This window comes from Uranotaenia lowii, chromosome 2 (genome assembly GCF_029784155.1).
Source record: "Uranotaenia lowii strain MFRU-FL chromosome 2, ASM2978415v1, whole genome shotgun sequence".
In the NCBI taxonomy this organism is placed as follows: domain Eukaryota; kingdom Metazoa; phylum Arthropoda; class Insecta; order Diptera; family Culicidae; genus Uranotaenia; species Uranotaenia lowii.
The window spans coordinates 423,961,640-423,974,072 of NC_073692.1; the positions used below are offsets into that span (position 1 = coordinate 423,961,640).

The 12,433-nt window shown below is 35.8% G+C and overlaps 1 protein-coding gene across 1 annotated transcript; it reads right to left on the minus strand.

Annotated features, from left to right (window-relative positions):
• Positions 1-8,934: 8,934 nt before the first annotated feature.
• On the minus strand, positions 8,935-11,704 carry LOC129746444 (protein draper-like). Its single transcript, XM_055740092.1, has 4 exons — positions 11,591-11,704; positions 11,395-11,518; positions 9,217-11,332; positions 8,935-9,156 (listed from the first exon to the last, which is right to left on the minus strand). Exons 1-4 carry the CDS (start codon positions 11,680-11,682, stop codon positions 9,101-9,103), a joined length of 2,388 nt encoding a protein of 795 aa, XP_055596067.1. The 5' UTR covers positions 11,683-11,704; the 3' UTR covers positions 8,935-9,100.
• Between the last annotated feature and the right edge of the window lie 729 nt (positions 11,705-12,433).

Consider the following 12,433-nt stretch of genomic DNA (forward strand, 5'->3'; position numbering starts at 1 on the left):
TAGTCATTCGAAATAATTTGCTGCCAAAAACGAACCCCACTTACCTATCGTCATTGGAGATTGCATCAAATCTCAATTTTCGCAACTGTGGCCAACCCAAAACACCCAAATGGGGAGCGCTGTGCGATGGTGGAATTCAACGTTTTAACGGCCAAACAACCATCCGAGCCGCACCTGTTTTTCACCCAAGACTGCTTGCTTGTTAGCTTTTCAATGCCCCCTAATATCCGGCAGCCGATCCAATTTTCCACTTATTGGCCTTGGCCATCCGCCATCATCCACAGCCGGTCGGTTGGCCGGGTCGGAAAAACGGGAAGCCTTCATCGGCGTAATATCAGATAATAATAAATTGATGATTACACAACCGACCGACCTGTTCAGAATGGGCTGCTCATTGAAATTCAGGACCTCCGATAAGGGTGCTTGAGTTAGGCTTGTTACTTGATTCATATACTAGGTCCTTTGCGCCGAGTGGGTAGACTCATATGGATGGGTTCGAAATTTCCTGTTAATTTATGTGTCTGCTTTTCGCTATTTCTTTTCAACGAATTGGGGTTTCCATTATGACGGCTGATATAGGCAGTCTAGTAGTCAATTGCTAAATTCAATTACTAAAGCCTATCGAAAATAAATATTCATAGATCTTTGATTTAGTTTTTCAGAAAATCGAACGAGGTTTGATTGGTACTTTTTTGAAGCAAAGTTCATTCTGCAAGTATAAAGTTTAGTGATAATCGCTTTAGGAAATTAACAAAGGACATGTGATACTGCTCCATGAAAGATAACCTTCGAACATTAAGCGCTCCGAACACAAAACTTACACGAAAGCAGCAGCTGATACTAATAAAACAACGCTAAAATACTGCAACACCAGACGGTGTTCGACTTTTTTTCGACTCTTCCCATAGGGACTATTTGGTGGGACACCACTAAATAAGAAGAGCCCTAGCGAACAGGCAAAGCCAAAACACAATCAAAAAAGTTTATCGTTATCAGCGATGCGTGTGGAAGAAAAAACTTAACACGAAAACTCCGGAAGAAATACGGTTGAAAACGGATTGCCAGAACCTCCGAGGACGGTTAAGTCAGACCGAGTTAACCCCGAACGGAAGATTTTTCTCCTGTTTTCCTGGCGATTTCCGTCTGAGCTGTGGACAAAGCATGGAACGAGCAAAAAAAAGTATCCGCAGAATAAATGGAGGAAAAACCAAAAACGGCAGCATACGGACGGGAAAAGATTAATATAAGAAACAGACTTTTTTAATTACGTTTCTTCTCTGTTAGTTTCCGGACCCGCGGGCTGCTCGAATCAGTCCTCGGTGGGACAGAACTTTCACTTTCTGCAACCGTCCACTGTTGATGCCTTTCGATGACGAAAACTGAATAATAAGTTTGTTGAAAAAAATTAGTTTCAAATCAACGATTTTCAATTGGAAGTAAACATTCAGGCGTTTTCAAACAGCACCCTGAAACGGATTCGATTTGTCAGTACAGTACCCATCATAAAACTTATTCACGTTGCTCGGAAATCAATTTTTTATATGGATTCGTTTATGGACAACCCTTCACTGCTTGAATGCGCCATTTTGGAGGTACATTATTTTTTCTAACATTACGTTTTCTTCTAGTCCAGGCAGCCGGGCAGGACATGCAGGACAGCACTCTGCTGAGCCCTGATCCGCCGACGCCATTAAGCCCAAAACATCTCCAGCAGCACACTTTCAGCAAACGGCATCCTTTGTGGGTAAATCTCTCCAAGAGGAAACTTTTTTGCATGACTGAATCCTTAGCGGACCGGACTTGTCTGGACCAGACGGTACAAGCCGGAATTCTTTATTTGCAGATTGGATTAAATACTTACGGGACTTTTCCGGGAGTATTTTGGATTCCTTCTTCCTTTACAGGGCCTTTCCATTGCATTGTCGTAAGTTCACTCTTTGGTTGGAAAACCCGCAGATTTGCTCACAAATGGATATTTTTTGTTCACATTTGCAGAGCATCTGTTCAGACATGCAAAAGGCTTTGCATCTTAAAAAAATTAGGTTTCCGGTTTCGAAACTGGAATTTTCTGCGGGTATCTTAAGACAGGTCAAATTGAGTTCACATTATTTTTTACAATTCTAAAAAGCCTTTGTATTCGTTTGTAAACCTTTTCTCTGAATTCAAGTCGAGTCGTTTTTGCTAAAATTTCAATGCCTACAACAACAGACTATAATTTCCCTTGAAGCTGTAGATAGTTTCCGTCGAAGTTTATCCGTTGCAAACTGAGAAAAAAAATCTAACGATTTCCTACCCTGAAGTCATTTTCCATCATTACCGGGATCAGAGAAAGGTGATAATCGAAACAAACTTCAACAGGCTTGGGATGGAATAAACATAAATGGGAGAGAAATTTCATTTTTTATTACTGTTGCAATTTTCAGTTTATACAAAACAACTATGAGGAAAGAAAAGTTTCCAAACAATTTACAGCGATGCTTCGATGTTATTCATCGCTCGAGGTTTTTGGCTCGTCTCTTAAATTGTTCTTTCTTTAAATAAAAATAAAATCCACCGTTTTGTGCAAAATTCATCGATCATGAATGATAAATGAAAAAAAAAATCACCTTGACCAGGAACCGAACTCGAGTTCCAATATATCAATCTTTCGAGCGTTATATGAACTTTATAATGCCATATTTTCAAAGCAATCAAAAACTCCCAATTTTTTTCAGAAAAAGTTTTCTAATTGATTCCTAGAGTTAAAAACAGCATATTCTTCTTCTGAATTGATCGTTATTATTGCTGATTCCGAGATTACTAAGATTTATCCAAAAACTAATATTTATTCAAGGCTAATATCTGAAGAAAAGGGCTAAAATAATTAATTTTTTATTTATTATAGAAAATAGCGCCCTCAAGTTCAAGTATCTTTCTAACTTTTGGAGCATAGAAACTTGAAGTTACAAGCTGTCAGAAAATGTAAAAGACAGTGAATTGCTATTTTTTTCCAAAAAGATATGGTAAAAATAAGAAAAGGGGATCAAGTATCTCCACTCTCCCCTACTGTTGCAATTTTCAGTTTATACAAAAAAAAAAACTATGAGGAAAGAAAAGTTTACAAACAATTTACAGCGATGCTTCTATGTTATTCATTGCTCGAGGTTTTTGGCTCGTCTCTTAAATTGTTCTTTCTTTAAATAAATATAAAATCCAACCAACACAAAAATTGCGAGCCTACATCGACGCCTTGGAAAATGATAGTCACAAGATGTGTATATTAGATGTGCTATTTATTACGACATCTATGTTCTTCTGAAATTGAAAAGAACCAATAAATTGAAAAATTTAAAAGAAGCAATAATAAAATTAAATTATTTTTTAGGTTCAAACATATTTTTCTATCACATTTTCATTATTCATTCTGTTGCTGGAAGCCAGTTAATTTTTCAAGGAAAAATCACCTATTAGTGATCTGCAGGTTGAAAAAGGACCGTTTCTGAATAATAGAGAAATTTATAAAATTTGAATTCCTCAATATGGTTTATATGGACTTAAATAGACAGTGCTTAAATTATCTGGCAAAAGATTTTTCTCGAAATTCATTTATCCCAAAGCTTCGAAGTTTAATTTCAGCCAGTTATATTAATACCATCACAAGCGAGGTGGTTAGACCAAGTGGAGTGTAATCTGACGAATTTTGTATGTCCGAGAAATAGGAGAACGATTGTTTGATTGTATGGTATGTCTTAAGACGAAATACTTTGAAAATAAAAAATAACAGTATTTTTATATGATTCGTTGAAATAGAAAATGCACACCACACCTATTTGTATGAACAGAATCAAATTTAAAACTCGTTTTCAAGAAAAACGATCAGTTTAAAAATTCAGAATCAATATTCAGAAGTGAGAACCAAATTCAGAAAATATAACAGAATCCCACAAATTTGATATTGAAACCAGAAGATAACTTTTCATAACTGAATAAAATCCCATCAAAGCTCATATCAAGATTGTCACCATAACATTAATAACTAACTGATTTTACCCGGCCTTGCTCGGGTTCTTATAAAATATAAATCAAATGAAGTCGTTTGAATTTTAAAATTTTTTTAAGCTTTATATTCATCATTATAAGAAATTTTTAAGTCTTTTTAAAGTTTTTATTGAGATTATTTACTGTGTTTATCGTTTTCACTGCGTTTATTCGTTTCATTTCTTCTTATATTTTTCATCTTCCAATGATAAAATTGTTATTTATTTTTCCCAACCCCCATCTAATCAAAATCTCTTACTTTTCAAGATGGTTCCCTGTACAATGGGGTATATTCAAATTTTATTTACTTAGAAATTTCTAAATTCACTTCTGAATCTTGTTGAACCATGCTTACTGTTCATGTTTTCAATTGTATGTTTGCTTTTTTCGCTTTTTAATTTCACACTGTTTTGTGAGTACTCGTTCTTAAATGTTGAAAGTTTCACACAAACAACACTTAACGTTTTTTCTATCGTGTCCTGTCTTTTTTAGTGTCGTGTCCTGTAATACGTCGTGTGTTATTTGTGTAGCATAAGTTTTTACGTTTAGCACAACCAGTAAAATGATTGAAAGTTTCACTTATAGTTTTTTGAAGTTATATTAAAACAAATCATCTTAACCGTTATGATGTCATGGTTTTATTTGAGTTTTATTTCAATGTTTCTATTCTTGGACACAATCATCCCATTAATTATTGTGGAGAGTGATCAATGTTAAAATTTTTAGCTATCATTTGTGTGAATTAGCAGTACCAAACGGTTCTTAAATAAGTCTTCTCAAAATTTAATGGTAGAGTTGAACACATTGATAACGAAAAATAACTCAAAAATGATAAATTGGCCAATGGTTTTAAATGTATAAAACAAAAATCTCAGATTCCATTGACTTATAAATTTTCTAATTACCCATTTAAATTCCTTACCGGCTATCAAAGCTATCTAAAAATACGAAAATAGTTTGTTCATAAAAGCTGGAATTTATGAAAATCTGTTCAATAGCTTTTCAGCACTCAGTTTAAATAGCTATTCAGCTGAAGAAGTCAATTCACTGTTCACTATTCAGTTCATTGTATATTCTTATAGACTCTCGAAGCCCCCCCTCCCCCCCACACCAATTTTGAAAACCACTTCGATTCTAGTCAATAAATACTTAACAGGCTAGTTGTAATTTTCAATCAAAAATCAATGTAAGCTCATAGTTGCATCAAAAAATCTCGTACCAGTACCACGTGCTTTCAGCAGTAGAATGTAAAACAAACACTTGCCAAAATTTCTCCATTCAAATCTTTAAAGCTCAGCAAGCTTCGATTTTCTTTCCAGCACACGTGGGCTCAGGACGGTCGTTTCTAATGCCCGGCCCATGGTGATGGTGAAACCTGAAAACAACCCATCAAGGGGAAAAAAGTCGGTACACAAAATGGGTGCCATGACTTTTGGTTCGTGGGAATAAAATAGAACGTTGTATGGGAGGGTCCCTTTTATTTGGTGGGAGGGGCTCAGAACTATTACTAAAACCTTACCCTGATCCAACTACATCTCTGTTCCAAATTTCAGGCTGATCGGTTGAGCGGTGTGGATTTGTATAAGGTGCATACAAACAAACAAACAAACATATATAGTCCAACTCATCTTTATATATTTGACTAGCTGATTTTACCCGGCCTTGCTCGGGTTCACATAAAATATAAATCGAAATGAGTCGTTTGACTTTTTGAAATTTTGAAAGCTTTTTGTTCATCATTATAACAAATTGGACCATGTTTGGCCATGTGAGCTTTGTAAGTTTTGTTAGTCTTCTTTAAGTTTTATTTGGGATTATTAGCAAAGTTTGTCGTTTTCATAATATTAAATAACTAATAGTTTTTAGGTTTGCTAATAGAAATTTGAAAAAAATTCCTTTGAATGCTTATCCATTTTATCATGAAAACATTTCAATCTAAGGTTGCCAGTTTGAATTAAAATTTGAGGTAAGTCCGGACTGGCCCGGTTTCCCGGATGTTGTTGCAAAAAGACCGGATTTTGCCCGGATTTTGCCCGGATTTATGCACATCATTTTTAAAGCGTAACATAAACTGAGATTTTATAATTATTATAATTTTTCATTTTTACTTTCAAAAAGAAGTTTTTAATGGCAAGTTTTAGAAATAATCATGACCCGTGTTTGGAAGCTTGATATACAATTTAAAACCTGCTGATGTGGTTTGTTGAAAAAAATATTGCAAGTATATTTTTCGTAATTTTTACTGAATAATTCCGCGGTTTTGACCAAGTTTGCCCGGATATTGCCAGGATATCGGTTTGAACATTTTGATATCAAATGCTGGATTTGGCCAGGTTTTTTGATAAAATTGGCTGGATTTGCCCGGTCCCGATACGGCAATTCTGGCTTACACCCAAAATTTTTTGGGAAGCTTGAATTGAATTTAAATTTTTTTTTTTATCAAATGATACCATTTTTTATCTTTTCCATGGGTTATCTTATCCCATGTATTAAGCTTGTAAACAAATGTTAATGACCTCTATTCAAGTTCTCCCGTAGAATGGAAAACCCATTTAAGTTTTATTTTGTACTTAGAAATTTCTAAATAGATTTCCGCTGAAACCTCTGCAAGTTTTCAATGTGCTTTTTAAAATTGAAATCGCAGCCTTGAACCTACAACCCTCAGTTTTATTAACTGTTTCCCGAAAATGGATGGTTCCTAAAAGCTGGAACATTAGTTTTCACTTTTTCAGTCCAAATAGTTATTCAACTGAAGAAGTCAATTCATAATGAACATAAATTAATGTATCCATACTTTACACACTTCATATTCTAGTAAATTCTCAACTACTGTTCTCAATATATTCCTAACAGGCGAGTAGTTTTTTTTTAACCTAAATGAAGGCTCATTATTGCAATCAAATGCCTCGCACCGGTACCACGTGCTTTGAACAGTAGAAGGAAAAAACACCCGCCAAAATTTCTCCTATCAAATTTTTATACTCAGCAAGCTTTGATGTGCTTTCCAGTACACGTGAACCTTTGATGGTCGTTTCTAATGCCTGGCCCATGGTGATGGTGAAAACAATCCCGCCAAAGGAAACGAAAATCGGTTGACAAATGGGTGCCATGACTTTTGGTTCGTGGGAATAAAAACGTAAGTTGTATGGGAGGGTCCCTTTTCTTAGGTGGGAGGGACTCAAAACTATTACCTCGACCTTTCTCATGTCCGTTTACATCACTGTACCAAATTTCAAGCTGATCGGTTAAGCGGTGTGGATTTGTATAAGGTTCATATATATATATACAAACATATATAGCCCAACTCATCTTTATATATTAGATAGCTCATCGACGAACAAAATCGATTTTTTTTTAAATTATTCTATAAGAAATTGACTAATCGATATTCTGCGCTGGAATTCAAAAACTAATTTCAATTTTTTTAGTATGTATATGTTCAGCTGAAGACAGAAATTTGAAATACTCATACCACTACTCAGGATCAAGTTTTAAATTATTTAAATGTTTTTATTCGGACAAAAAGAAGATTTTCAAATAAACTCTAGAATTTTTTCACATTCTTGTTCAAAAAATAAAATTCCTGAAAAATATTTTTTAGTTATTCAGAAACATTTCGAGTTTTTGAATGAGTTTTTCAGCTTCTTCATTATATAAGTTGAAAAAAAAATTTCGACTTATGGCATTGCAAAAATTAGGATTTATGGTTGAAGTGAGTTTGAAAATAAACTTTAACCATCTTTAACCCAGTTTTTTTCGCTGAAATGTACTCGAAATTTAATTTTTTAACTACACTTTTGTTCAACAGAAACTTTAAAAGTAAGGAAAAAATATTGATTTTTTATAAATTGCGTAATTGTGTATTTTTTACACACTTCAACAATTTTCCTGCAATTCGAAACATATCAAGACTGACTCATAGCTATATTTTTTATAATACCTTTGGTAAAATTGTACCACAAAAAGCTGAGGTATATCAACTCATACTCATATGAAAAGCAGATTTCAAATGATCATGTTTTTCAATTTGTTGTCGTCGTTTCTCAACCCCGCCTTTAGGAGGAGTTTGTGTTTTTTTGTCTTCTACCTAACTTTGGATTTTTTCCTAAAAAGATAAATTCAAAATAGTGAAAACTCTAATACCTAGCTGCCAATAATTTTTTTTCAGGTCGAAAAAACACATGGACCAAGAATATTAGAGGCTACCACATCAACGAATTTTCGGAAAATAGGTCCATTTTTCTCTTTACTTTTAGCTTCTCTTCACTGTAGCTTTTGCAACCTTTTTTTCGAACAATTTTCATTAGTATGGATCGTTAAAAAGATAAAAGATAAAAGTACCTGTATTGAAACATTCTACGCAATAAGTAAGTAGAAATAAAAACATACTTTGGTGATATGCTGATTTTAGGAATCCTCGTCTATCGGTGAGGTTTTCACACTAGCGGGTTATGTGTAGCTATTTTAGGACTAGACTAGCTATTCTCAAACAGAAGTTGAAGAAATACCTGTAAATCTCATGTTCATAGATTTCCAAATCTTGAATGAGAGACATCAATGATTTCTCAAAACTTTCAATCATAACTTTCAGCATTTATATAACCTCACGTTTTATTTCTTCCTGAAAATTTAGATTAAAAAAAACTTAGTTTTTAAAATTAGTTAGTTTAGAATGATAAATTGTAAACATGAAAAAAACGAAGTTGAATGAAGCTTTGAAATAAATTACTTATACAAAATAATCCTTCAAATTTGTAAACTTTTACCATATACATTGGTTCAATCAAAAAGTTCTGGATAACGAAAATCGAAAATTAAAGTTTCGTTGGCTTTCAAACACTAAGGCCACTCTAAGTACAACTAAGTACAGAAATCCTAACAAATAACAAATCAAATCCACCTTTTTCAAAAGCTCATTTATTGCAAACATTTCTTGAAGTGCTTTTTATGATAGTAGGTACTTTATTATATGCCCAATAACTGCCAATACTCACGAATAATTTAATTTACTTCAACCTGAAATTGTTTTACAGGAACGACTGTTTTAAATCTTTTTTTTTCAATCTTCGAAACTGCCCTTCTTTTATCCGGATTCAGACATATCGTCAGTGATATTCGTTCTCTCAACGCTTGAATCATCTGCAAAAAAATTAAAATTAGCGTGTGCCAAATAACAAAAATGTATTATTGTAACATTACATTTGCAAGCGTAGCTTTTTCCCAGACGTTGTTTTCGATAGTAATGACCTAGAGCAATAGCTGATATAAAAACAACCACCGTTGAAACGATAAGAACGATGTAGAGGTAGGAAAAATCTGATCCTTCACTAGTTGTTTGAGCTACTGCCACCAGCTCACACGATGAGGTAACGTTAGACAGTTGAAATCCTTCAAAACATTGACATACTCCAGGCGCAATGCAGTGTCCGTTCAGGCAACGATCACAAACCGGGGAACATTGGAACGAATTTTCCAAATTTTGGTATCCCTCGAGGCACTTGCACAGAAGATTCTCACAGGTGCCTGACTCTGGTCTGCACATTTTCTCACAAACTGAAGTGCATGTTTTGTTACTGATGTCGTAGTTGAAGCCAAAGTCACACTCGCAAAAATTGGGTGCACTACAAGTGCCATTTCCGCAGTCCTGCTCACAGGTTGGCACGCAATGGCCGTGAGGATGGCCCAGTTCATGACCGTCTTGACATCGGTGTTCTCCAGGTGCGATACAAATGGTATTGTTCGGTAAGAAATCGCACACAGGTTGACATTCTTCGTGATCGTCAACTCGCGTTAGATTGTAGCTATCGTGGCACTCGCAAACGTTCGGTTTGACACAAACGCCGTGGGTGCAATTTACATAAGTAGGATCACAGAAAGGCTCACACGAGAAGTTTGTTTTACTTTTGTATCCAGTATTGCATTCACAAACGTTGGGTTCCTTACAGATTCCATTAACACATTCTTGTTCACAAATAGGCTCACAATCGGTTGAGTTCAGAGGTTTGTAGCCAGGGAAACACTTACAGCTCTTTTCTTCAGAGCACAACGCATTATTACACACTTGGTCACAAACAGGGGTACAACGCAGAACACCATCAGGGTGCTCAAGCAGTTCATAGTTTTCCGGACATTCACATGTATTCACGTCCGTGCAAAGTCCTTTTGAACAGTCCACCACTTCAAGTTGGCAATAAAACTCACAAACATTGTTGGATACATTTGCAGACTTCCGGTAACCTTCTTGACATTCGCAAATATTTGGCGCCGTGCAATGTGAATTTACACAGAGTGGATCACAAACTGGTTCACATGAATGGCTACTCCCGACAACTGACTGGTAACCTTGATAGCACTCACAAATACCGGATGCTGTGCAAGTTGCATTCTCACATGGTGGGTGACACATCGAGACGCAAGTCAAACGACGATCAGCTGACTGTTTCAAACTATAACCTTCATCACACTGAAGCACATTCGGCTCTATGCACTTTCCATTGGCAACGTCAATGTATTTCTTATCACAGATTGGCTCACACTTGCCGTTGCTGATCGAGCGATATCCGTTGAGACATTTGCACTCATTCACCCCCACACAGCTTCCATTCTCACATGGCATATCGCAAACTGGCTCACAGACGTTTGGCTTATATGACATTCGGAATCCATCGTGACAAACACATTTATCAGGATCACTGCAATAGCCGTTGATGCAGGAAGAGTGGCACTTTGGAATGCACGTTCCATCCTGTTGAACAAATCCTACAGGACATTCACATTGGTTAGGAGCCGTACAGATACCCCCAGTACAATTCCTACAAACCGGAACACACTTGAATGAATCCCTAGCATCCAACTCGTATCCATGGAGACATTTGCAAAGATTCCGTCCCGCGCACCACCCATTCACACACTGCTTATCACACTTCGCTGTGCAAACCGTGTTGTTTTTAATGCCAAAGTCAAGCAGTTTTTCGTTGAAATAGAACCCCTCCCTACAAACACACTGATCCTGATCATTACAAAACCCATTGACGCAATCCTCCGAGCATCTTTTGACACACAACCCCGCCTTGCTTTTCACGAATCCCGCCGAACATTCACAAACGTTTGGCGCCACACAGTTCCCATTGGCGCAGTTAGAGCACTGGGCAGTGCATTTTCCATTCTCCATTGCGTAGCCAGCATTACAGGTGCAAGTTTCGGGAGCGGTGCAATTGCCATTGTGGCACCCATTGCTACAAACCGGAATACATTCGCTGCCCTTCGCGAAATATCCCTCGCAGCACACCCACTTCTCAATGGTTTCGTACTCTAGCTGGAAAAGATTCGACAGGTTAGAGTCATCGTAGAATGATCAAAACTCTTTTATTCTTTTACGTAACAATTCCGCTGGTAGCAAGTCGTCTCAACGTTCTTATACTGGGTAGATCTCCAGCCACAGGAGTACGAACATAAGGCGTAGCTCTTCTCCACGGTTTCGTGAAATGATGATACCGGATGTCTAAAACATTGGAAAATATTATTTATCAGAAGACTCTTTTTTATTAAAAAAAACTATCTCACAAGAACTCACTTTTCTTCTATCTGACACATTTTGGCATCGATAATTCGAGTCTCAATAGCCAACAGCAGAAATGTGCTTACTGATAGAATATTGTAATTCATCTTGACCGATTAAAAGTTTAAACAATACTGAATGACGAGCTCGAATTCTCCAGCATAATATCGTTGATATTTTTAGTTTTGCATCATTTTGCTTGATACCGTAGTGTCTCGAACTAGGCCAAGCTAAGGTTGATGACTCGTTAGAGTATCCAATTTTTATCACTCATCCTGAGAGTGTCAATTTAACAATTTTTAAGTATGATGGCTCGTGTGTTTTTTTCACAGGCTTCCAAAGAAACATGTCGATTACAGGGACCCAGAATCTATTCAGGATATTCATGAAGTTGCATCAATTTTGGACACGCTTTGGAAGATTTGGAAGACATTCCTTTCAGGGATCTTAGTATAACTTAACTTCAACTAGCAAATAAAAGAATGAACATCTTTTTAATATATGACTACGAATGAATTGCTAAAACTGTTTTCTTGTTATCTTAATCTAAACAATTTTTGTTACATCGGTCGTCAAAATAGTCTCGGCTTTAGTAGAAAAAACACTTGAAATATACCATTAAACGAGACATCAGACAACAGCAGGATTAGATGCAAACATTTGTATGCAACACAAATCATTCGATTTAAAATTTAATATAAAAAGGCCAAAAAAATGTCAATTTAGTCGTTTTTCTAAAAAAACACGAAGGGGAAGTAAATTAAGTTTGAAGTATTTAAAGAAAACTTCGAATTTTTTTTTTAAATTCAAAAGATTTGAAGAGCGAAAAACATATTGGGGAAGATGAAAGTTGAATCA

Bases quoted from the DNA above. Each gene is read 5' to 3' on its own strand.
- LOC129746444 (XM_055740092.1), bottom strand. From the start codon at position 11,682: ATGAATTACAATATTCTATCAGTAAGCACATTTCTGCTGTTGGCTATT. The intron at 11,519-11,590 runs GTGAGTTCTTGT...CCAATGTTTTAG, and splicing joins ATGTGTCAGATAGAAGAAAA to ACATCCGGTATCATCATTTC. The intron at 11,333-11,394 runs GTAAAAGAATAA...AATCTTTTCCAG, and splicing joins GCTACCAGCGGAATTGTTAC to CTAGAGTACGAAACCATTGA.